Genomic DNA, 25192 nt, shown 5'->3' on the forward strand with positions numbered 1-25192 from the left:
AATTCAACACCATTAGGCATTAGTGATCGTGGTAAGCTTATGATGCTTCCTATATTTGTGGAGTACCGGTAGAGAGTATTGACCTAATGAATAATGAACGTAATTTATTTTCACAGTACATTTTTTACTCATTTTAGTACTTTTTACCCACTTTTTTCCATTTGTATACCCTTGGCTAAAAATCAACCCAATTTTCTCCCTACCAATTCTCTCCCTTTACTAACTCTATAACCTCAAACAATTCCTTCGATTATGGTCTCTGGATGATAATTTGTTTGAGCAACGAGCTTTAATCCGTTAATTTCATGACTATGAATCAAATTAATTATTTTCTTTCACTTTGTTGGACTTTTATTTGATTTAGGGTTTATGATAATTAAACTTAATTACTTCATTGGTCGTTTGGTGGTGGTGCGTTGGTGGCCCAGATGGGATGGCGGCGTGGGTGGTGGACGGTAGGGAAAGGTGGTGTAAGCGGAGGGTTCCGGCAACGTAGCAAGGCATAGGTGTTAAAGGCAGTAGAAGGGTGGGGGGTCGTGCGCTATGGGAAATAAAGATGGTGGGACGAGGAGGGATGTTGCCGGTGAGCAAAGTGGGGTGGTGAGGTGTTGCCGGCGACGTGAGGGCGAGGTTTAGGTGGTGGGGCAGGGAAAGTGGAAGGCGTGGTGTATGGGTTTAATTTAGGGTGAAAACTCTAAATGTTGTCGAGAGGTAAGGATGTGGTCGTCGCCGTCGCCGACAGTGGGAAAGGGAAAGAGAGGTCGCGTTGAAGGGGGAAAGGGAGAGGTGGGCGTGGTCAACGGTGGTAAGTGGTGGTCAACAGTGTTGGTGGTGGTGGTGTGAGTTTGTTTTAGGTGTTTTTTTCTTTTCTTTTTCTTTTGGATGTACTACATAGTACACTTGAGAAATGGGAGGGAGAAATGAGAGGGGCAAAATTGTCAAAAGTGTACTGTAATGAGTAAAATGCGTACTGCGAAAATCAACACCCATAATGAATTGCTTATGCAGATAGAAGTGGAGGTAATGCTAGTCAAATTGACTTTCTTTTGGTAAGAAATGTGTGGAGGAAAGAGTACACCGATTGCAAGGTCATACCCGGGGAAAGTGCCGCAACACAACATAGACTAGTGGTTCTTGATTTTCGGGGTAAGAGAGACTTGAGGAAGAGAAAGATAATCGGTGAGGCACGGATCAAGTGGTGGAAGCTACAAGGGGGAAGCCAACCAGCGTTTTTAGATAAGGTTGGAAGTAGCGATATTTGGTCGGACTGTGAGGAGAAAGATATTGATGCAACGTGGGATAAATTGGAGCATGTTGTAAAGGATTTGGCGAGGGAGGTGTTAGGGGAATCTAAAGGGAATAGACCATCAAGTAAGGACACATCTTGGTGGAACGATGTGGTGAGACAAGCGATAAAGACTAAACGGGAATGTTATAAGGTTCTGGGGAAATGCATGAGTGATGAGAACTTTGAAAAGTACAAGGAGGCTAGACGAGCCGCTAAAAAGGCCGTACAGGATGTGAGGGCAAAAGTTAACCAAGAAGTGTATGCCAGGTTGGACACGAGAGAAGGAGAAAAGGATATCTATAAACTGGCTCGCATAAGAGACCGAAAGACGAGAGATATTGGGAGAGTTAGGTGTATGAAAGATATGGACGACAAGGTTCTGGTTCAGGATAACGAAATAAAGGCTAGATGGAGTTCTTACTTTGATAATTTATTCAATGGACACCATGAACAAGGTTTTGGGGATGTAGAGGTAACACCAAGCATGGTTAATCGGGAATTTGTGCGTAGAATACAAAAGAGTGAAGTTAGAAAGGCGTTAAGGAAGATGGGGTCAAAGAAAGCAGAGGGACCGTATGGTATACCCATAGAAGTTTGGAGGTGCTTCGAGGAGAAAGGGATCGAATGGGTAACCATGCTCTTCAACAAGATTTGGAGGAGCAACAAGATGCCATCGGCTTGGAGGAGAAGCACTCTTGTCCCTTTGTACAAGAACAAAGGTGATGTTCAAGAGTGTTCCAATTATCGGGAATTAAACTTATGAGTCATACGATGAAGTTATGGGAGCGGGTAATCGAGCAAAGGCTTAGGAGATGTGTAGACATCTCGGATAACCAATTTGGATTTATGCCCGGAAGATCGACTATGGATGCGATTTTTATCATGACACAGTTGATGGAATATCATCGGGACAAGAAGAAGGACTTACATATGGTTTTTATTGACTTGGAAAAGGCATATGATAGGGTACCAAGAGAAGTACTTTGGTGGGCTTTGGCGAGAAAGGGTGTGTCGCGAAAATATATTGACCTCATAAAGGACATGTATGAGGGGGCTAGTGCAAGTGTTCGCTCTAATGTTGGGAGAATGGAAGAATTTCCTATTACCATCGGGGTGCATCAAGGTTCCGCACTTAGTCCTTTTCTCTTTGCTATAGTTATGGATGAGTTGACAAGGGATATTGAGGACGACATCCCTTGGTGTATGATGTTTGCTGATAATATAGTGTTGATTGGTGAGACAAAAGAAGGGGTGGAGAGAAAGTTGGAATTGTGGAGGCAGACTTTAGAGACTCGTGGGTTCAGACTAAACAGGAGTAAGACTGAGTATTTGAAGTGTCAGTTCACTAAGGTGGCGGGGTTGAGATCGACAGAAGCGGGGAGTATTATTTTCAATGGGAATGTTGTTGAGGGTTCGGATTTTTTCAGATATATCTAGGATCTATTATTCAAAAAAATGGGGAGTTAGACGGAGATGTGGCTCACAGAATTAAAGCGGGGATGCGCATGTTGAGGTGGATGTGCGGACATACAAGGAAAGATCGGTTAAGGAATGAGGTGATTAGGGAAAAGGTAAAAGTGGCGCCAATAGATGACAAGATGATGGAAAACCGACTAAGATGGTTTGACCATGTGAAAAGGAGACATATGGACGCACCAGTTAGGAGGCTGGAGATTTGGAGAACAGAAAAGGTCCCTAGAGGTAGAGGAAGACCGAGACAGACATGGTTGAGAGTGATAGAGCACGATATGAGAGTTCTGGGGCTTGAGGAGAGTATGGTGACGGAGAGGGCACAATGGAGGGCAATGATACATGTGGATTTTTAGTATTTGATGTTTTTTGACATATTTTTTTTTTTTTTTGAAATTGTCATCTCATTAATAATCAACTAAGCGTAGGTTACAATGAAGATAACAAATAGACAAAGGAAAATCAAGATTGCTAACGTAAAAAATACATTCAAAATAACTATCTAAATACTGGTAATGGCGCTGCCGCTCCAAAATCATAAATTTCTTGAATCTATGAATAATCGATGTCTTTGCATCCTTCTTGATGGAGGGAAACAGTGTAGCCGTCTTGATGTATTCATCCACGAAACAAATCTGATAATCTTCCCGTCGATTAAAACTTATTATATTGATAACAATCCCACGAAAAAATGGAAAAACCCCGAAAGAAGGGACGGAACAACAGATCTCACCAAAAGGGAGACTATTATTGAAAATAAATAGATCTGCATAATATTATTTGTTTAAGAAAGCTTTTGTGGGGCTTACCATCGATGGATGATCGATGGAAGCCCCCGAATAATAATGGAGGCTAGGTTTTTAGAGAGGGTTTATTTTAGAGAGAGAGGGGGAGAAAAAAACTGTTTATTGAATGATGTTTTTTGACATATTAAGTGTTTTTTAATTTAATTTAAAAAAAATTAAATTATTTATTCTTCTCTCCTTTATTACACTTTTTTACCAACCACTTTCTTATAGATTTTACCTGGTTCATTCCGAATCCTTAATTCTATTTCGGTTTTTAAAAATCGTTTTAATCTTTTCTCTCGATTTAAATTTTAAGTTTTTATAAAAGAAAGCCGGAATTCGATTTTAAAACCTCTAAGTTTACCTTGACTTTCCATTACATTTTCGTTCTTCCTTTTTGTTTTTCATCTTCCCCTTTTTTTAGTCGCACTTTGAGGCGTGCGTTCACCCATGGACGGTTCGAAAGGATGATTCATGTCAGCCGACCCCAAATCATTTTGGGATTAAGGCTCTGATGTTGTTGTTGTTGTAGTTATGCGGATAGACCTGACAAAATTGACTAGGCTTAAATGGCTCGATTTAACTCCCCAACTAGGGACTCGAGTCTGATTAGTAACCCGAATTGATCCAAATAATAAACACAGACGGAATATTGTTGTTGCAAACTGACTAGAATTCTTGCAAATCCGAAAATGATCAAACACAAACTAACTCGCCGAAACCTAACTCGGTTGACCCGTTTAACATGTCTATGTAGAAGAGGTTATATAGATGCCAACCATCCTATTTTAGGAGAATGAGATAACGTCATCAGATGACATCAAATCTCGTTACCACCATTTCAGATACCCTTAGCTCTTATGTAAGATCCATCATTTTAATTGACCCTACATATGTGAGACCGTGATATAGAAATACCTAGACTCGATACCACCCTGTAACGCTCTATGTTTACTTAATTTTTTGTTGATATTTGTTTGTTCCTTAAGATAACTGTGCAGTAATTTCAGTTCCTCCATAATGGATTGAAATTACATAGCCGTCGGGAAATTGCTTACTATTTCCTAAATTCACGTTAGTATACAATTTATAGAAAATCGGAAAATCATGTGAAATAAAACTACGAATTCCCACGAAAAGTTACTGAAATCCTCGCAGTGAAATGTCATGTACAACCATCTGTGTACAAAAACTACATTCCACAATCCTTGCCATAAACGAGTTAACGACACACCAAAAAATTTATAAACCACACAGATTCAAGCTACGAAAAACCTGAACATCTTACGCTGTTATACCAATAATATTATTGGTCACTTCGGGTAGCAGTTTTGTATATGTATTACTAATCTTCAGGAAGCAAACGCCGGCTGGGTTAATACACCTAAATGGGGACCTAGAACTTCAAGGAGGAGAGTTAGCGACTGCAGACAAAATCATATCCCTACATCTCAGCGGTTTCAGGGATTACGGTATCAAAATCAGATGCATGCTGTCCAAAACCAGGAATGCTGTGAGACCGTCTCCTCATCCTAGCATTGCCAGAAGGGGTAACCTTCTTATCGGTTTTGGTAAACACGGATGGGGAAAAAGGCGCGGTCGCTGGCACACTTCTTGTTCTCAAGAACATGTCGAGAGTTGGTGGGTATCTATCCACTTTCTTGTTGCCATTTATGATTTCTGACAAACTTCCCGAGCCAGAGAATAATTTATTATTGAAGTCGTCATCGTCAGTCCAGTAGCCATTTTCTTGATCCTCCATTGCCAGATCATCATACTCTTCATCTGACTTAGTGGACTGCTCGTCAACAGATCCTTCTATCTGAGTATGGGACAGCGTAAGTTCAGAAGAGTTAGTGACTACCCAAACTGAAATGTCTAACCTGACAGCTGACTGTAGATCTGATAATGATTTATCGGTTAGAACACAATAACCAGATCAATTCGTACCGAATCAAACTCAAACAAAATCTAGCAGACCCGAAAAATAACTGACAACCAGGTTGACTTCAACCGACCTAGAAGAATCTTGAGATTCTCAAACTTGTGAAACCTCAAACATTAAGGAGATAATGGAGAAATATAGTTACAAAAAGTGAAATTAGTAATTTTAGTATAGCTAGCAGAGTAGATCGTTTTACACCAATATAAACCATGACATTTAAGTTTAACTGACCCAAGTTCATCATGTAAGACTATAAGCAAAATACGGAGTATAGTATAAATTTGACTCTACCCAAACTAAATTGAAACTGAAATCACTTCATTCAAAAGACCCTACCAAATAAATACTGAACTGACAAGAAGTCAAGAACCAAACTAAAATAAAGTAACACAAACTAAAATAAAGTAAAACTAAATCAAGTTTGATCCGAAAAGAACCAACCTGACCGGCTGACCCTGATCTGATTGACTCGTTTTCTAGGTCTAATCACAAGTCAACTAATGATCTTACAAAAACGTCCAAAATTTCGATCAGATAACTGTATATATATTTCTCTTATGAACCTCAAATATTCCCAAGGAAAGGAAGCCTAAATTTGTCACTCACAGATAACATCACTAAAATTTTGGTGAACAATTTAATACCTCTTCCTGAGTATGTTTGTCAACATCACTGAGGTCCTCATCACTGTCTACTTCAGGTGGATCATCAACCTCCTCATCGCTAACAGAAACGGAAACTTCCCCCTTGAGCTGCAAAAACAACCCAGACTGAGAAAGCTGGCATAAAACCAATTTTTCACAGCAATGATATGTGAAGATAGTCACTTGTAACATTAGAAACATCAAAGTGTCTTGTATGAAACAGTCTCACATGTGAGACCGGCCTTTCTCCAATAAGTCTCTCTTGTGACGGGATATCACCGTCACAAGCTTGTGACGGGTCAAGTATTAACCACATGGATAAATAAGACAACAATTAAAGTGCATAGGGAATTACAAATGATTTGTCTTATTAAGACATGTGGGTTTTACTTGACCCGTCACAAGCTTGTGACGGATATCAGTCGTCACAAATGAGAATTTGTGTTTGGCAAAATACAAAGCCTTTCCAGCTAATATCAATCATAAATGATCTTTCCTTCCTAATGCAAGCCAATTCTGGGCAAAACTAAAGATCATTCATGATCAATATTCACCCAAAAAATGTCTCTCATTTCAGTATGCATTTGGTAGAAAATTTAGAGAAAATGTTCATAAAAGGTATCGCCTCCATCGCAGATTGCTACTTTCCTTGTGAGGCATGGACTATAACAATGGATAGATAGAGGGAATAGGAGTCTTGAAATATATTTCCAAAAGGTGGAAGTTTTAAAGAAAAATGTGAATAGAAGAGGTATAGTTATCAAATACTCTCTAATAAAAACAGTTAATGGTGTGATCCCATACGTAAGACAGTCTCATGTAGGCCTTCCAATCAAAGCCAATTTTCCCATTTGACACTTTGAGGTCAAAGTTTCTCAAAACTTTTATCTTAAATATGTTCGAAAGATGAAAAATTAAAATATAATACTATCATAATTACATTTCCTATAAAAAAAAAAAACAAACTGTCACAACAATACATTCAACAGAAAAAAGTAATAAATGGGGAAAAAATGGTGAAAGTGTTAATGGACACTGTGCAAAGTCAAATGGGAAGATAGAAGTGGATTGGGCGGAGTAAATTTTTTTGGGTGTTTATTTTCGCAGTACGCATTTTACTCATTACAGTACATAGTTGACCGTTTTGCCCTCCCCATTTGTTTCTTTGATTGTACTACACTGAAAAACCAATTGAAATCGTACCATGCTAGCACCACCCAGTTACCCAAACACCTCCCAACCCCACTCACCACTGGTGCTCCTCCCTGACCACCGCTTCCCTTAGTCGCTACCACCACACGACCGGCAGCCACCTGCCAAGCCTTCCCTCTCCTCAATCCACCCAGCGAACCACCACCAAACCACCCACGACCTCACCCCTTTACCCCCTACCACCAGCAAAACCACCCACTTCGCACCACCCCTTATGCCATCGTCCTCCTACCGTAGTCCACCACGCCGCCAGACTGCCGACATTCAAGCCGTCAGACACCACCAGTCCACCATCCAATAACCCTAAATTACCCAAACGCTAAATTAAACAAAAATATCCAAAAAACCTTTAAAAAGAACTCTAGTTTGATTTATAATTATGCAATTAACAAACTAAATACACATTTTATCATCCATAATTGAAGAAATTTTATCAAATTGAGAGGTTGTGGGGTTAATATTTGAGAGAATTAGGTTTAGAATGTTTTTTAGATAGGGGCATGCAAATGGAAAGTTTTGCGCAAAGAGTACGGTATTGAGTACAAATCGTACTGCGAAAATAAATTACGATTTTTTTTTTCAGTCAAACAGCAAGGAGATTCAGTAGAATGACCCTCTGAGTGTGAGAATTACCTCCTTCGCAGGTCCGTCAGACATACGAGGTGAGCTGCAGCAGGATGAGTAATATTTACTGCCAGACTCAGTACCATTCCAATCAACTTTAGATTCATCAACACTGCTGGCATGGCTTGTGCACCCTGTATCGTTGGGCCAAGCACTTAAACCGTAATTACCAAACTGAAGATTCACTGGTTCTGCCTTGCCAATTTGCAGAGGCCCATACATTGGAGATCCAATCTCATTATTGGCACCACCCCCCAGAAAGGGCTTGCCATTACTGTGTATCGAATTGACTGGCCAAGCCTTGGCAACCGAACCATCATTGTTAAGAAGGGCCATCAGGTGCCTTGATGACCCCTGCCTTTGTATCAGTTGAAACATCCCTTTAGAGCTCAAAGAATCTGCTGCACATTGATTCCTGAATTCCTCATATACTGCAGTTACTGTGTTGGTGGCTGGATCATACAACTGTTCTCCAGCATCACGCCTTCGTAAGGAACTGAAAAGCGTGGCATGAATTGCTGCGACGCTTTTGTCCACATTAGTATTATTGATCTTTGGGACAAGATGCTTGTCTGCTCGATTGCATAGGTATTCTTGAATCGTTCTAATGTTTCTAATGTACTTAACATATTTATTTTTGGTAGGATCCAAAGTCATATACTTGGCACGCACAGCAAACCTCTCCATGTGTTTGTCTTCATTAGTAATATATATCATAAATGGTACAATCGAGGGATGTTTCTTCATAAGCCCCATCTACAAAGCAGCAAAAAGAAACAATTAAAACCTCAACTTGACCACGTCAAAAGTAAAGGAAGAAAAACTACTACTTACCACGAAGTTAAGACTTAAGTGTACCCCTTCAACAATGACGGATTCTTTCCGTTCTTCCCAAGAAGTAATGAGCCGGTCCAGACTCTCAATGACCATCTCACTCTGGGCCTTAAATCCTTCAATGGCCATTTGTTTTGGACTAATTAATTCAGTATTATTTGGACCAACTTCAGCCCTTTGAGTATCAGGGTTCCCATTTTGAACATCCTCTCCTAAACTATCCCTTGAAACTGAATGAGTGATCCTAGTTTTCTTAGCCTTCCTCTTTGCCTTGGCTTTCCCAACAGCTACAGGATCTAAGAACTCCCCCGCATGATATGTGGAAGCCCACAGCAACGGGTTCTGTTTTTCATCCACAAAGCTCCTCATCATATGTCGTATAGAATCAGTTGATACAACAGTTGTGATTCCCAACCTGCTTCCCTGCAAACAGTGCACTAAGATAATCTTTGGAGTATCTTTTATTGAAAGGAAACTTTTGACACAGTACCAATATCTTCATGATTCAAGATAATCCTGTTACTAATACTCCTCCACCTTTTCTGTTAAGCCCTATTTGCCTTTCTTTGTGAGGGAATTTTTTTTTAAATGGAGCTGATGAAAAAAAATGGAGAAAGTAATATCTTTGTTTGTAAGGTACCTAAAATTACGCACATCTCCTCAACAAAAACTTGCGAATAATTTCACCGAAGAAGAAAAAACTTAAAACTAGGACGCATGTTATGCTAAATGGCATGTCCTACCTAAGAAACCTACAGAGAAAACCACAGCAGAACATGGACTTAATATCACCCTGATTTCAACATAAGAGCAACAAATATGCAAAGACTAAGTAACCAGAGTTACCATTAATATACACGTCCACTTAGTTTACAGGAGAGAATGTAAGAATACCAGCAATGAAGACAATGTAGACTTGCCGCATCCACTGGTCCCACATAACAAGACAGTCATGGATTCCTTCCTTTCACGAATCCTAAAATTCAAAAAGAGAGCATTATTATTTGTGCAAAGATGACAAGTAGAAAGAGTTGCCGGCTAGAAAAACTAGATTTATGAAAAAACATATCCTGGACTCTTTGACTGACCTAACATAGAAGTATAAAACACATATCTAATGGATTTGAATTTGAGGTTAGTTGCAGGAAGTGCTATCAGGTCATAAAGCTCAACTATTTGAATCGAAACAAGAAATGACCGAGCACTAGATCTGAAACAATGAATAGCAACCATGAAGCTTACCCTTATTAGCTCCAGAGTAACAAGTCATGTAACCAAAACGCCCAAAACATACGAGAGGGAAAGAAACCAATGCCGAAAGAATTTAAAACAATTTTTTTTCAAAAAAAAAAAAAGTTTAACTCAACTATTTAAAGAAAGTAAAAATACCTGCAAGCCAAAATCAGATCCTCCCTCTGCTTGGGACCCACGTACTTATACTCAGAAAGGACATCACACACAACATCTAAGAACTTATCTCTCTGAATGAACACAGTCGTACGCCTTTTGTAAATCTCTGAAGACAGATTTTTGGTCCCGGCATCCTTCTCGGTAACTAATTTGTTCCTCACTTGAGTTCTAACCAAACGATTACCAATAGATAATGAATCTTGTATTTTTGATCCTACATAAGATACATTGGCACCAAAAATATCCATTCTGGCTGCAGTGTCACTCGAGCTTTGACTTCTCACCAAGTCAAAGGCCCTTTTGCTAATCTACATAGTGAAGGGAAAAAGCTTAAGCATGCAACCAGCAACAGCTGACAGGTAACTAAAAAACTGAGCATACTGTTTAGAAATTAAGGTTACTTGGGTAACAAAATAGCCCGTATAAAGCTCAATATCATTCACCATGGGATTCATAAGTAACTAAGCAAGCACCCAAATTACAATATGGAATCAGCTACGTCAGCAAATAGATATGGGAATATAGCGGGAGAAACTCCAATCAATCATAGGAGGAAACACGAATTTCACTATGAAATTTAAATCACAAGTTGCCATTTCAACATCATGTAAGAAATATTCTGTCAGCCAATCAAAGAACACTTCTATAACAGATAGCGTAGTGACTAATGAGACAATATCAGCCGCGCATGCTAACAGAAACATAAAGTAATCAAATAAATCAAGCTGTAGGAGAATCATTGAATCCTAAAGGAAAAACAAAAATATATTTCATTAGAGCATTACAAGCTAAAAGTCAGAACCTTTTCAATCCTTTTCATTGTTCCTACTTCCTCCACCTTCAGTATTTTTATATGCCGCACAGATGTACAAAAGCATCTGATACCCCAAATGTAAAAATTTCACAGCTTTACTAGACAAAATGACCAAACTAACCATCAGTATCACTTCTTCCTATTCTCTAAAATACCCCATTGCATTTCACAAGAATATTTAGGACAGCAAGTGACGTAGACAGACAATGTTTCGAAAGTGTTCAAGAAAGGGAAATGTTATATGTTCTATTTAAATCAAATTGTAAGGGTAAAAGAGACGTTTCAAATCAAAAAGAATGTTAAATTCTGGAAAGGGGGTAATTTCAATAAATGGCCCAAAAAGGAAAATGAGGGAATCGACTAAAATTCATAACAGTCCTAGAGAAGTTCATCGATAACAAATACAATAAACATACAGCAATACACAAGAATACAAGAGAAAAAAATAAAGTTATCATGTATAGATACCCATCGCGTACAAAGCAATTCTTAACCCTTAATTATTAGTAGAGCCGGCAATAATAGACCGTCAGACAAAAGCAAAACATTAATTCTATCCATAATATTGACATAGCCAGAAGTAAAGAACATTATTCACTTTCTGGAACTTAAAAGGCAAGAAAAGATAAACAAGGTACCTTAAAAGCGTGGCGAGCTTTGCATCCCATAAACTGCAGAGTACTCTGCAAAACAGACCGCGTGTACCGAAAAGACCCCTTCTCAAGTTTATCAGTCTCTTTGTTTTTATTGTCCCCATCCACAACCATGATATACAATACTTTGCTAGCTTCAGCCATTTTTCTGAAACATTACAACGTCAAAAATATAATCCATCATGGAAAGCACAAAGTAAAGTCTCATGCAAAATAAATACTCCGTAACCAAACAAGTGAACAACAAGTAGCTTACTTGTAAAGCTATCAATTAACATGATAATCAAAACAAATTACTCGTAGTACTACCTATGTTACACTGACTCTTTTTATTCCCTCACATACCCATGTTTGACACTAAACACTCCGGACATGGATATAACACTTGGACACCTTAACCGAAAATATGCGGATTTTTCATTAAAATAGCCAAGCCCGACACTTATACAATAATTCTTCCTCAGCTAATTATAATGCACATTTAGTTTAGTCCATAATAACCACTCATAAACAAAAATTAACAAATTAATCAAGTAAACCTCTTGTAATTAATTTCCACATGCAGGTTCATAATCAATCTTACTCCGACTCTTCCTATTCCCTCACATACCTATGCGCATTTATTAAAATAAACGAATCTGACGCTTGTCGGACATATCATTGATCACAAGTTCACAATACTGCCAAAATTAATCACTGTAAATGACAAACTAACATCAAACATAAAAACACAATCAACATTGACCTAATCAAACCTTCAAAACTGTGAATATTCAACAATAACCCTAACAACACCAGAAAAACCTACATTCGGAAAAATACGACAAAATCAGACCAAATCAAACGACAAAAACAAGTACGCCTCTTGTAATTAACTTCCACATGCAGGATCATAATCTATGTTACTCCGACTCTTCTTATTCCCTCGCATACCTAAGCGAATCCGACATGACAATCATTGATCATAATTACTACCAAAATTAACCACATTAAATGATAAATTCACCTAATTAAACCTAACAAACCTTCAAAATTAACACACAACAAATGATAAATCAATAATCAACAACAAAAACTACATTCTCAAAAACACAATAAAATCAAACAAAAGGAACGACAAATATACCTTGGAGAAAAAAAAGGCGTGATTATCGTAAGGTTGATTGATTAATTAGGGTTTGATATGATGAATAATGCGTCCATAATTAAGAATAACGAACAATCGCCATTAACGACAAGTTTTCGCCATTGAAAAACGGAAAAGAAGAATCGCCATTGATGATCATGTGCCATGCATCGAAGTTTGTGCTTGTGCTAAAATGACGATTGTACCCTTCTCTGTGTGTATTTGTGTTTTCTCTGATGTCGTTATCGAATGTTTGGGATCTTCTCTTCTCTCACTAAGCTTTCTCTTTTTGGCTTCCTTCAATTTTCTGCGTTGTGTGAAATTACGGTTTTAGCCCTTAGTGTTTCGCACACTTTTTTTGGGTTTCTGACTTGGTTTCCTACGAACTAGTCCGAGGTAAGAATGATTCTTGTTTAATTGTGATTTTATTTTAGAAGAGTCAAAAATCAAAAATAATTATATTTTTCACAATATATGGAATCCATTTTTGAAATAATGGTCAAAAATAAAATATTTGTCGTTTTGGGTCGGTTTTGAAAATATTTGTCAAAATGGTGTTCACGTAGGCTCGAGATTTCTGGACCTAAAACACGCAACTACCAATGACGTGTTTATAATGAGTAGGGAAAGAAACTTCATTTAAAAATGGACTAAAACAAACACGTCATTGGGAATGGCGGGTTTCGGAGGGGAAACACGCCACCCCCTATGGCGTGTCTTATGTAATTAATTTTTTTTTTTTTTTTATGTTTAGTCAGTTGAGGGAAAAAATTGTTTTAAAGACACGCCACTACTAATGGCCTGTTTCCTTCACAAAACACGCCATTAGTAGTGGCGTGTTTTAGGTCTAGAAATCCCGAGCCTACGTGGACATCATTTTGACCAATATTTTCAAAACCGACCCAAAACGACAAATATTTTATTTTTGACCATTATTTCAAAAATGGGGGCAAGATGGTTTTATAAAAAGAAAAATTATAAAATGAATTTTTTTTTTTTTGTTGACCAAGAGCATCCTTTACCGATAATTCGGGCAATTTCTTTCGAGTACTAAAGGCAGTTTAACGGGGTATAATAAATAGACCCCTCCTAAATTTGGTTTTTTCATTCGCGAGAGTCAGACATGAAACCCCTAACCATTTGAGAGCCCTTACCAGTAACACCAACCAACTTTAGTTAAAATGGAATCTTTTAGTAACATTGTTATCCACTATTAAACTTGCAATTGGTCTCCCTTGTGACGGGTTACCATTTGTGACGGATATTTTGTGAGATAAAATGGTAACAAAATGGGTTAGTGGAGAAAGGGGACCACATAAATAGTGTTGCAGAGAGAGAAAAAGTGGGTACATTGTGAGGTAAAATGGTATCCGTCTTCAGTTTGTGACGGATATGTCATGTCTTCAATGAGAATTTGTGTTAAACTTGTGTTTGGTTCTATTTTATAATTATGCAAGTGTAAAACCGGCTTACTCGCTAATTTATTTACCTTTTAATTATTCGAGTATCTTAACATTTTAAAAATTATTTTTAGTATTTTTTGAAAAGCATATTGAATAATTCTCTTCTTTTCTTGGTTTTTTATTTTACAAAATATGTGAGAAATGATCGGGGCAAAAAAAGGGTATAATAATCTATTGATATAAAAGAAGTTTCCTTTGATATTTTTTCCGTTATCTTTTTTTTTTTTTTTTTTTTGTTCCGGGTGTAATTCCAGAGCAAGTATAGTTACCACCCGTGGCTTGTTGAATGATGTCCTGAGTTGGATTCTCCTTTGGTCTTTAATCGTTCCTCTCGACCTCTCCCGCAACAATGAACAGGCGAGGGCTTGGCTTTGTGCCAGCGTACTCACTCCGACGCTCAAGTCGGTGAAACTTAAGGGATAAGTTGTTACTTTGGTGAATGTATATTGTAGAGAGATAAGGAAGATATTACTGGATGAATAGTGTATTTAGGTTTAGTTGTGGATTAGTTGGATCATTTCCTCAATGAAGGTTGAGGAGTATTTATAAAGGCGCCACCTTTGTCGCGAGTGGCAAAGTGGCCAAGTGGCTAGCAGGTGGAAAGACCGTTCTACCCACGGCCGAGGGACCTATGGCGGGCCGGCGGGCCCCTGTTGACTCACCACCGAGGGGTCTTGGATATGAGTACGCGGGTATGTGTCCCATTTGGAAGGTTGCCATGCCGAGACCCAGCCGACAGCCGATGGGCCGACGGCTAAATTTGTCTAAGTCGTTGACTCTTTGTGGATATCTTCGACTTTTCGATATGTTGATTTCAGTGCATGCAGTTAATACGCCCATCATTTTTTTTTGTCAGAAAGAAATAGGGTGTTTTTTTTCGGTAATCTTGAGTTAGATAGTCATATACGGAGTATGATATATTCCATATGTTAGATGTTAGATTGTTGAGTAGGTTGAGTTGTTTTGAATTTACGTGGATTTTATAGTCATGCTTTTGATGTTCCATTGAAAAATACGTTAGTTTTAGGCAATCAAAAACATGACGTGCACTATGGGAACTTTTACAATAATCCAAGGTTTTCTTTCGTGTAGCTTTCTTTTGCCTTCTTTTGGGGAAATTGTTTTTGGTGTGATTTCTCTCTTTTAAGCTACTTCATCCGGCTTATTATTTTCTTTCCATTTTATTATAATACTCCTCACATATATTAGAGAAACGGGAATAAAATTAAAAGCCAGAGGGAGTACTTTTTATTAAATTATTATAGTGAGAGTATAATTGCTCCTTCTATCTCTTCAAACAGCTTGTCTCATTGATGACAAATACATTCGTCATAAGCTGGAGACGGATAGTGCACCTCTCACAATATCACATGTGGGAGGGTAAGTGGGGTGCTTCATTTAATTCTCGATTTGCAACTTACATATTATAAAAGGGACACTATTCGTCTTCAACTTATCACGAATAATGTCAGTCTTCAATAAGAATTTGTGCTCTTCAAAACTCTTACATTTCATTTCATATCAATTCTCTTATATAAGTGACCGCAATTACCTATTTGCCCTTATATTTGACCTCATTCTCACCCTTCACAACCCCTTTTTTTGTCCACCTACTAATTTAGCCAACTATCCATCACCGGACCACCACCACCCCCAACCACTTACAATACAATCAAACCACCACTACCCCAAGCACTTGTCATCGAGTTACCATCCTTGGTCACTCATTATTCTCACCTGCAAGGCTAACCAACAGGTCCAACACCCACTCCAAAAGCCATCATACATAACCAACCTTCCCCAAAATTTATCACCGAGTAACTTCATGCCTCTTATAGAATAAGTTAATGAAACAAAACAAGTAAAACTGTATAAAAGGATGTTTTAAAGTTCGTAATTTTTTACCTACTCCGTACAAAATATATGACATCCAATCCTTTCAAGTTTCAGTTCCTCTATAATTTCAACAACATCAGAGCCTTAATCCCAAAATGATTTGGGGTCGGCTGACATGAATCATCATTTCGAACCGTCCATGGGTGAACGCACGCATCAAAATGCGAATAAAAAGGGAAAACGAAAAACAAAAAGGGAGAACGAAAATGTAATGTAAAGTCAAGGTAAACTTAGGGGTTTTAAAATCGAATTCCAGATTTCTTTTATAAAAACTTAAAATTTAAATCGATAGAAAAGATTAAAACGATTTTGAAAACCGAAATAAAATTAAGGGTCCGGAATGCCTTAAAAGTGGTTGGTAAAAAAGTGTAATAAAGAGAGAAGAATAAATAATTTAATGTCTTTAAATTAAATAAAAACACTAAATATGTCAAAAAAAAACATCAAATACTAAAAATCCACATGTATCATTTCCCTCGATTGTGCCCTCTCCGTCACCATACTCTTCTCAAGCCCCAGCAATCTCATATCGTGCTCTATCACTCTCAATCATATGTCTGTCTCGGTCTTCCTCTACCTCTAGGGACCTTTTCTGTTCTCCAAGTCTCCAGTCTCCTAACTGATGCGTCATTAGGTCTCCTTATCACATGGCCAAACCATCTTAGTCGGTTTTCCATCATCTTGTCCTCTACTGGCGCTACTTTTACCTTTTCCCTAATCACCTCATTCCTTAACCGATCTTTCCTTGTATGTCCGCACATCCACCTCAACATGCGCATCTCCGCCACACTCATCTTTTGAATGTGACAATGTTTCACCGCCCAACGACTCAGAATTTCAAATCTTAAAAAAATACCAAGCAACTTAATCATGTCAGTTTTTATCTGGAAAACTTAACCCAACTCGATCCACTCGAAAACCTACCTGATAGGGTTATAGAACACATAAATTTAATATAAGAAACATGACTGACTCAACCTATTATTGACTCGATAACATTATTGACCACCAATTAGTAAAGCTAATTTTGATCTAAACCAAGTAATGGTCAGTAACAAGAGCCAACAATAGATTAATAGCACCTGACAAATCAATTGACCCAAAATGATTCTACCCAATAACACCACGACTCGAGCTCAGCAATCGGCACCACCCAAAAGAATATGCTAACCCGCTATGACCCAAACCCAATTTCACTGACTTGACCTAACTCGATCCAACCCGACTCTAATTGTTCCCTCTAGTTTTAACCAACAAATACTTATATAAAACCGTCTCTCGACAACTTAGCGTAAGACCGTCTTCCGAGCCCAGCCTCGTCCATAATATATCACCAAATTAATCACCATCTTCATCAAACATTCGGAGCACTCAAACCCTCACACCACCGACAACGCCGTACCACACACCCTCACTCTCAATCATCATCCCAATTACCATCAATTTCCCCAAATTAATAACCTAATTTCGTTAAATTTCATATATTAATCAACTCCAAAACCCTAATTTCATCCCCAATTTACCCTAATTTCCGTCGTTTTCTCCGCCGCCATTGATACTGCCGTCGCGCTGCGTATATATTTTTCTGGGTAAAAATTTTCCCCCCTTTTCCTTAATTTCAAAAGTTTATGCTTGTTTAGCTGTTTCCTTAGTTTGAATTTTGTTGATTTAGGAACTTTTATTAAGTTTTTTATGAAGGAAATGCAATAGCTGGATTAGATTTTATGAAAGGAGTGATTTTGGGGAGTAAAAGAAGATTAGGGTTTATGTAGGATTTGGGTTTTTTTAGTTGGAATAGAAAGCTGGATAATTTGCTGTCTAATTGTGTTCATATGATGGGTTTAAGTAGGTGTAGTTATTGAATTGAGAAATTGGGAATTAGGGTTCATGAATGTGTAATTTGTGGCTTTTTTTTTGCTAGGGTTTAAATTAGGTGATATAGTGGTTTAATTGTGATAATAAGATGGTATTTAGGTTGATTTGGTGATTTGATTGAAGGGAAAAGCAATGTGGTAGTGTTGATTATTTTGATTGAATGGAATGAGCAAAGAAGAAGATTATTATGTGGACTTTGTAGTACGACTCGTACGGGATTGATGTTAGTTTATCTTACATGTAATGGAGTACTAATTAATATATTTATGATGAAGTTAGGATGAAAGTTGATGTCTTGGTTAGATTTCTCAACGATCGAGTTGGTAGAGTAGAAGAGAAGTTAGGTTATGTTATATATTGATGTTTAATCAAGTAAAGTCATTTACCCATTGGTGTCGCCATTTGTAAGAGCAGTAAGACACAGCTAGGATCATTTCGTGATTAGATACTTAGATTATGTCGTTGCACTTCTTTCTTTATATTATGCATTCACAAATAAGCATAGCCATCACGAGATTATGCAAAAGAATCTACTTCTTCTGAAGAGACTCGTGTTTAAGAATGACGGGGATAAGTTTATTTTTTATATCTTTATATTATATGTCGTACAAATGTCTAGAAAGTAGGCACACCTATTGACCGGGTACCCAAATTATAAGTTCGAATACTCATATGTGTGATATGTCTGCCACACATTGCATAAGTCACGCGACAGTAGTAAAGTGCTGGACTGCTGGTATAACATAAGTCTGATTTCAGATAGTTTTTTAACTTCATCCTCGTTGTATTGCCTCTATAAAGATTATTACCATTTATTTGCGTAACCGCCTTGTTATCGGCTCTTCCTACCACCACCTCTAGAAGCCTTGTTGTTCCCCATAATTTCTGAATTCTCTATCAACTGATTCACAGACCGTGACTGTCAGGTGGTGATGGCCACGTCTTAAGTTAGAGACCAGGGGATGGTAGGGAATGGGGTAGCGGTAGACATAAAGATTCCTTGGTGATGGTTGAGAGGGTAGAAGCAGTTAAGGGATGGGTGGGACTTAGGAGGTGGCTAGAGTTGTAAGTTTAACTTCACAATTCAGCTTGCCTTTTGCAGTTGGCTCTTTCTCTCTTGATTTGTTTAGCATGGGTTTCAGATTTTCGGTAAACATTTGAGACTGGTGGGGCTTCTGAGAAAATTTCTACGGGGGCTATATAATCCAAAAATGTGAACAAAACACTTCTAAAATGAGGGTTTGATTTTCCTTCTTAATTATCTTCTACTAATAAACTTGTTAAGATGATTCATGGTCATGCTCAAAATGTACGTATTATCACAATCATTGTCTATTGTAAGATGAAGTTTATGGCATGGACATCAAAGTCAGAATTTTACTATTGTTAAGTCGAGTTTGCATATTTCATTGTCAGTTGTTTTAGAAACAGTCCTGTTTCCTGAAAGCCTTGTGAAACGGTACTTATTCAAGCTGGTTGGTTGCTCATTATCCGAGTAGCCCTTTTCTTTTCATGGAAGTGGGACAGGGGAGCATCCAGTTAATCCGTATTTTATACTGATCCAGTCATGATAAAATTCTTCCATTTTTTCATTCTCGTCAAAAGTTTTGTTTTGTGACTTTCAATGTTTACTGAAGGTCAATGTATTGTCTTTTCAGTGTTTTCTGTCGAGGGATTTTGTTTATGAGACTTCATCTCAGAGGATTTACATCGCCAACATGAACAACGCATACCCAAATGAGCGGGTAAGCTGACTTGCAAATTATCTTAGTAATTCTGGAGTATTTACCACAAGACTCACAATAAAGTATCCTTTGATCAGGAAGCAGGTACTGTAGCAGGATTTGAAACTCCCGATTCTCCCGGTTCAAGTTATAACAATGTGTTTCCGGGTAACGAAGACGAGGCACGCGAGCCGCCTCTTGTTCCTGGTATTTTGGCCCACACCGTCGTAAGCTATCCTCCAAGCAGAGAAGCTATGGGCACTGTTATTTTACCCCAAGATCTAAACCATATGTACATTGAAAATCGGGAGGCTCCAAGATCAGTTGTAGCCCTCGGTTTTACCCAACGCTTTCGTTCCAAGTTTGTCACCGTCGTTCTTTACAAGCCTGTGCAAAGAAGGGGAGGCCACAGCTAGTTGTATAGCCAGGAGGATTTTCTTAAGTAGGTATTTCCATTGGCCTCTATTTATCATGGAAACTTCCGACAACATTCACCAGGATAATATTATAGTAAATTGATTGTCCTGGGATTCATATCTTTCTCCTATATATTTAGGATCATTTCGCTTTCAGCTGAATGAAGTGCCCAAGATTATTGGTCTTTCACCGCGTCTCTTTTAGGAGGAAATAATGTGGGCTTTATATCCATTTGTGGAAGCAGACTTGTGTTCATATCTTTGTCGCAAATCGAAATTTAAAACTATTGATGTGAAGTATTTGGATTGCTGTAGTTTCAGCCTTTAGCTAGTTATAGCTCAACATTTAGCTCTTGTAATAGTGATTGTTAGGACCTGAAATTTGCCATAATGATTTTAGGCATTTCTCTGCTTTTTTTGTGTGCCCTCTTGCTTTTACTTTCGAGTTGTGACAAAAATTCATATCTTGTCGAGAAATGTATTTCGTATTTCTCTTGGATTACAGCATGTTCAGGGTTAACTTGTGGAAGCAAGAGGGCTATTATATGCTTGAACTTCAAATTGGTAACAAGTTCACTCAATTGATACGGTGCTCGGCATAGGTGAATAATATGTTTCGGGTCAAGTCGTTTCACGTATGTATGCAATCGTGTTAGGTCTGGTAATTTTGATTCAGATATGTTTCGGGTGTAATTATCAAGTACTTTATGGGTAACATCAATTTGGGTTGCATCGACTCAATTCAAGTCATTCGGATTTGTTTGTATGGTGGGAAGAGCCGTAGAGGCGGGACAAATTTTGGTTGGGATTTTGGATCAATTTGGGTCGGGTATTCGAGTTGATAAGTTTTGTCGGGCAAGAGAAGCCCCATGACACATACAAATATATTCCCTCGACTAAATGATATGAAAGTACATACGAAACTTACGAGTCATGGCCTCAGCCTCGGAAATCACACGATTTCATTGAACAAATGTACACTCCTTATCTCTCCAAGCGACTTTTCTCCCTCGTGATCTACCTTCAAATAAGACTTTTCAGTACTAGATTTTGTAACCATTCTCGAAACAAAATGAAACGTTCAGAAACAATCAGCGAAAACTATAATGCCAGTTTTCCACTCCCGCCACAGGTATTGCACGAGCGAGCCGATGAACACTTTGTACAGTAACTCCATTTCCTTGGAAGGCTGTTAAATAGCAAACGAATTTCAGTTATTGTGTTCATAGATACTCCGTACCTGTTACTCAAATGACTCAACTAACCAGTACAAAACAAATTTTAGTTAAATCATTACCAAATAGCTGGTTTGCCCGAGTGGTTAAGGGGGAAGACTTAAGATCTTCTGCACATAAGTGCGCGTGGGTTCGAACCCCACAGCCAGCATATTACTATTATTTTAATTTTTAATTTTTAATGTTCATATTTTGTGCTATTATTTTAATTTTTAATTTTTAATGTTCATATTTTGTGAAGTAGTGGGTTCGAACCCCACAGCCAGCATATAACTATTATTTTTATTTTTATTTTTATTAACTATTATTTTTATTTTTATTTTTATTTTCATATCTTGTGAAGTAGTTATTTCATGCAGCTCAAAACGCAATTTTCATCTTGCTCATTCGGAAACAGCCTCTTTGTGTTGCTAACATAAGGGTAAGGATGCGTCCCGATTTTTGATGGCCTCAACTGACCCTTACCCAAACTAATCAGACTCAGACCAGAGCTGAATGACCCGACTGTCAGTTCTAACAACAGCATGATACATTTGAAGTGTCAAATTAAGAGGGAATAGAAGTCTACCCTGAAGTAAACCGAGTAGCCGCGTTATTAGATGACATCCGAGCCCTATCTGCTCTTTCTTGTGACAATTTCTGAAGCACAAAACCCTCTCCTTTGCACTCTGAGCAGATACCAGTACCGCCACAAGCTTCACACTCCTTTACTGGAATCTCGCTACATTCAAATAACATATTTTTGTTCAGATTTATGTTATTAATCAGAAAATGATGTATTGATTTTCACATAGGCCACTTAAATTTCCGACGAAATTTTTATCAAGGGTCTTTGGAGCAACCGCCAACCTGTATGATTCAGTCTAACTGCATTCAGATAACGCTGTGTGATTCAGTCTTTGTCGCTGTCGCTGTTACAGGCAAGGGGTGTAACCGAGCCGATCTCAGCTCGAGCTCGGGTGGGCTTGAAATCGGATCGGAAATTTGAGCTTGAGCTCGGAATCGGCTCGGAACTCTCCGAGCTCAAAAAATTAAAGCTCGGAATCAGTTGGATTAGGCTCGAGCTCAACTCGAGCCCGATTTGAGCTCAATTAAATCATTATTTTCTTTACTTTCTTTAACTTTTATATCTAATTAAAAATAATATAGGTTAAGTAAACTGCAAATATACAATTTTTATCAACTATAATAAAAATATACGCATAAATTGTAAATAACATTTTACTAAGAACAAAAACAACTGTAAAATGCTAAAATTAAATAATAAAATTAAATAATAATAAACAATAAAACGAGCCCACTCAAGCTTCCCATCCGAACTATACTAAGCTCGCAATCGGCTCGGATTTTGTAAACCTCCGCTCGAGATCGACTCGGAATCAGTTTTGACCGATTTCGAGCCAAGCTTTGACCAAGCTGATTCTGAAGGCTCTATAAGTCGGCTCAGATTATTTACAGCCCTAGTTACTACTTAGAGCTTCTCACCTTTCTAAACTTGGTAAACTATTACAATTTCAGTTTTATGAGTATATATTAGCTCAGGTGATGGATGATCAAGTCGAAAAAATAAGTATGTTGTTACTAGTTACTACAGTAAAGATGGTAAATTACGAAAATTATTAACAAGGCATATACCTTTTCTCAGAATCTTTTGTTCTCTTAACTAACAGGGTGGCCGCTGCACCAACAGCTACCGCTGCCACGGCCACTGACGCCACTGTTTCCGGTAGTATAGCAGATGTTCTCAACATTGTTCTTGTACGTCCTTGTAAATTTGGAGCCCTGGAGTCTAGATACTTTCATCAATGTAAATTTGGATCCCTGGAGTCTAGATACTTAGGTTAAAAATTAGATATTTATAACGATAATAACTCTTATCCGATATTTCTTGATCATCACATTCCAGTTTGTAAAATTACCAAAAATGAGACTGTATGATTTTCCACGTAAATTACAGCCATAATATTACTCTCCGATCAGTGGCGGAGCCAGGATTTTAAGGCAGCGGGGGCAAAAATTTTCAGTGGGGGTGAAATGGAAATATTATGAGGGACCTCGAAAAAATTCGAAAATTTTAACTAAAAATTTCGAAATTTTCAAACTTCAGCGGGGGCGACCGCCCCTGCTAGTCCCCCCTCGCTCCACCACTGTCTCCGACTAACTCCTTCACATAAAAAAGCAAACGTAAAGAACCACTCGAGTCAATCAGGGTATTACAATACATCCTTGGCACTAATATTACGGAGTACCGTATTCTTAGACCCTTTTCTTGTCTTATACTCCCTCTGTCCCGGTCATTTGCTGTCCTTTTCCATTTTGGAATGTCTCAATCAATTGTTGTCCTTTCTATTTTAAGAATAAACTTGATGAACAATTTGATCATTCACACTCAATTTATTCCACTTGTCATTTAGTAATTGACCCCCTCCTCTTTCCTTGGTCTTTGTTCCAAAACCAAAGGACAACAATTGACTGTTCAAATGATATGACAATGTTCTTTATTTTTGCAAGGGAAGTATTGCCCCCTTCAAACTCTTTTTTTCGGCAAGTTGATTTTTTTTTTTTTTCTCTGATCAGGAGTGTCTCTACTGATAATTAGGACAATCTCTTTCGGAGTACAAAACATAACTTAATAGTATACTATATACCCTGATTGACAAAAATCAAGAATCGAACCAGTGACCACTTATTAGCAGCTCGTGGAGATAGCAAAATGGCGAATATGGGCGGTACGTAATGTGCACAAAATGATGTTCCAAACAAATATATGAAAAGTATGATTGCTGAAAAATGTAATAAAAGTGACAGAAAAATGAAGCTAACCTCTGAAGACAGAAATCCTGAACAATGGATTTTGTAATGTGAGCTCCATACTTGGCTCCTTTTTTTTTTTTTGTTGAACTATATTCTCCTTTACCAACTTATATCCTCTTAATTCTTATCTTTTCCTTCTATGTTGTATACTTAATAATAGAGTTTGCCATTTCCGTGGGCTGGACCAGTTCAGTTCATGGGCCGTGATTTTGCTGGCCCATGAGTCTATATAAAAGCCCAGCCCGCCTATGAGGCCGAAGATTCATGGCCTGAACACCCCTCCATGTGACTGTTTAGGGTCAGTCATGAGACAACCCAGCCCGGGCCACCCCTTGCAATTGGCCAGTTCGGGTGGAGTCGAGCCTAGCTCGGCGCACCTCTGGCCACCTTTTCGCTAATTCTCTATTTATTCAGATTTATGCATGTACGTTTCATTTATTAAAATCATTTTGATGTACCTTGAATTTAACAAGTGCTCGTAAATGAATCATTTTATCATTTACGGGATTAAATTTAGTTGTTTTTCTCTAAATTACTAGGCTAAAACCCTTTAATAAAGTGGAGGAACATTGACAAATAAGTTCAGTATCCACTATATATGCTCAAAGGAATGTCCTTACTATCTTAAACCGAGCTCGACTTATTATAATTGGGCTAAGTAACTCGATCCGACTTTCACCTTCTGACCCGATAAACAAACATATCAAACCAGGACGGAACAGTACAACAGCAAACTAATCAAATTAGATTACTTAATTAGGATAGTAGTGCAAATTAGGAAAAATGCAATATGTAAACGAGCAATCGAGCAGTAGAACAAAGTTAACAAGGTTTTTAAGTTTAGTTAATTTGTTAACGACACATAGTCACAACTCACACGTATAGACAATTTATCAACACGGTCTAAACTCTAGGCGTACCAAACAAAAACTTGTGGTTTAAGCACGATCAATTTTTGCAA

The 25192-nt window shown here is 38.0% G+C and overlaps 3 protein-coding genes and 1 non-coding gene across 7 annotated transcripts; 2 read left to right on the top strand and 2 right to left on the bottom strand.

Moving 5' to 3' along the window:
• Window positions 1-4637: 4637 nt before the first annotated feature.
• LOC141610658 (P-loop NTPase domain-containing protein LPA1 homolog 2-like) lies at window positions 4638-13249 on the bottom strand. The gene is made up of 8 exons (XM_074428855.1): window positions 12809-13249; window positions 11668-11830; window positions 10195-10523; window positions 9700-9781; window positions 8806-9228; window positions 7981-8727; window positions 6136-6243; window positions 4638-5368 (listed from the first exon to the last, which is right to left on the bottom strand). The coding sequence occupies exons 2-8, from the start codon at window positions 11824-11826 to the stop codon at window positions 4991-4993; spliced, it is 2226 nt and encodes a 741-aa protein (XP_074284956.1). The 5' UTR covers window positions 11827-11830; window positions 12809-13249; the 3' UTR covers window positions 4638-4990.
• Window positions 13250-17523: 4274 nt separating this feature from the next.
• Window positions 17524-20595, top strand: LOC141610666 (SNF1-related protein kinase regulatory subunit beta-3). The gene is made up of 3 exons (XM_074428868.1): window positions 17524-17756; window positions 19701-19787; window positions 19865-20595. Exons 2-3 carry the CDS (start codon window positions 19761-19763, stop codon window positions 20180-20182), a joined length of 345 nt encoding a protein of 114 aa, XP_074284969.1. The 5' UTR covers window positions 17524-17756; window positions 19701-19760; the 3' UTR covers window positions 20183-20595.
• A 427-nt stretch (window positions 20596-21022) lies between these two features.
• Window positions 21023-24378, bottom strand: LOC141610665 (uncharacterized). Of its 4 annotated transcripts, none has more exons than XM_074428864.1 (4): window positions 24241-24378; window positions 23053-23206; window positions 21986-22138; window positions 21023-21371 (listed from the first exon to the last, which is right to left on the bottom strand). In XM_074428864.1, the coding sequence occupies exons 1-4, from the start codon at window positions 24287-24289 to the stop codon at window positions 21284-21286; spliced, it is 444 nt and encodes a 147-aa protein (XP_074284965.1). In that variant the 5' UTR covers window positions 24290-24378; the 3' UTR covers window positions 21023-21283. The 4 variants fall into 4 exon arrangements, with proteins under 4 accessions (XP_074284965.1, XP_074284968.1, XP_074284966.1 ...); XM_074428867.1 differs by having other exon boundaries at window positions 23053-23199; window positions 24241-24365; XM_074428865.1 differs by having other exon boundaries at window positions 23053-23245; window positions 24241-24342.
• On the top strand, window positions 21486-21568 carry TRNAL-UAA (transfer RNA leucine (anticodon UAA)). The gene has a single exon. It is a non-coding gene; the product is annotated as a tRNA-Leu (tRNA).
• Window positions 24379-25192: the final 814 nt, after the last annotated feature.

Source organism: Silene latifolia, chromosome 11 (genome assembly GCF_048544455.1).
Source record: "Silene latifolia isolate original U9 population chromosome 11, ASM4854445v1, whole genome shotgun sequence".
NCBI lineage: Eukaryota > Viridiplantae > Streptophyta > Magnoliopsida > Caryophyllales > Caryophyllaceae > Silene > Silene latifolia.

Coding starts and splice junctions, on each gene's coding strand:
- LOC141610658 (XM_074428855.1), bottom strand. CDS start 11,826: ATGGCTGAAGCTAGCAAAGTATTGTATATCATGGTTGTGGATGGGGAC. Junction 9,782..10,194: donor GATCTGATTTTGGCTTGCAG/GTATTTTTACTT, acceptor TTTGAATTTTAG/GATTCGTGAAAGGAAGGAAT. Junction 8,728..8,805: donor ACTTAAGTCTTAACTTCGTG/GTAAGTAGTAGT, acceptor GCTGCTTTGTAG/ATGGGGCTTATGAAGAAACA.
- LOC141610666 (XM_074428868.1), top strand. CDS start 19,761: ATGAACAACGCATACCCAAATGAGCGG. Junction 19,788..19,864: donor ACGCATACCCAAATGAGCGG/GTAAGCTGACTT, acceptor TCCTTTGATCAG/GAAGCAGGTACTGTAGCAGG.
- LOC141610665 (XM_074428864.1), bottom strand. CDS start 24,289: ATGGAGCTCACATTACAAAATCCATTGTTCAGGATTTCTGTCTTCAGA. Junction 23,207..24,240: donor CAGGATTTCTGTCTTCAGAG/GTTAGCTTCATT, acceptor GAAAGTATCTAG/ACTCCAGGGCTCCAAATTTA. Junction 21,372..21,985: donor GCTACTCGGTTTACTTCAGG/GTAGACTTCTAT, acceptor GCTATTTAACAG/CCTTCCAAGGAAATGGAGTT.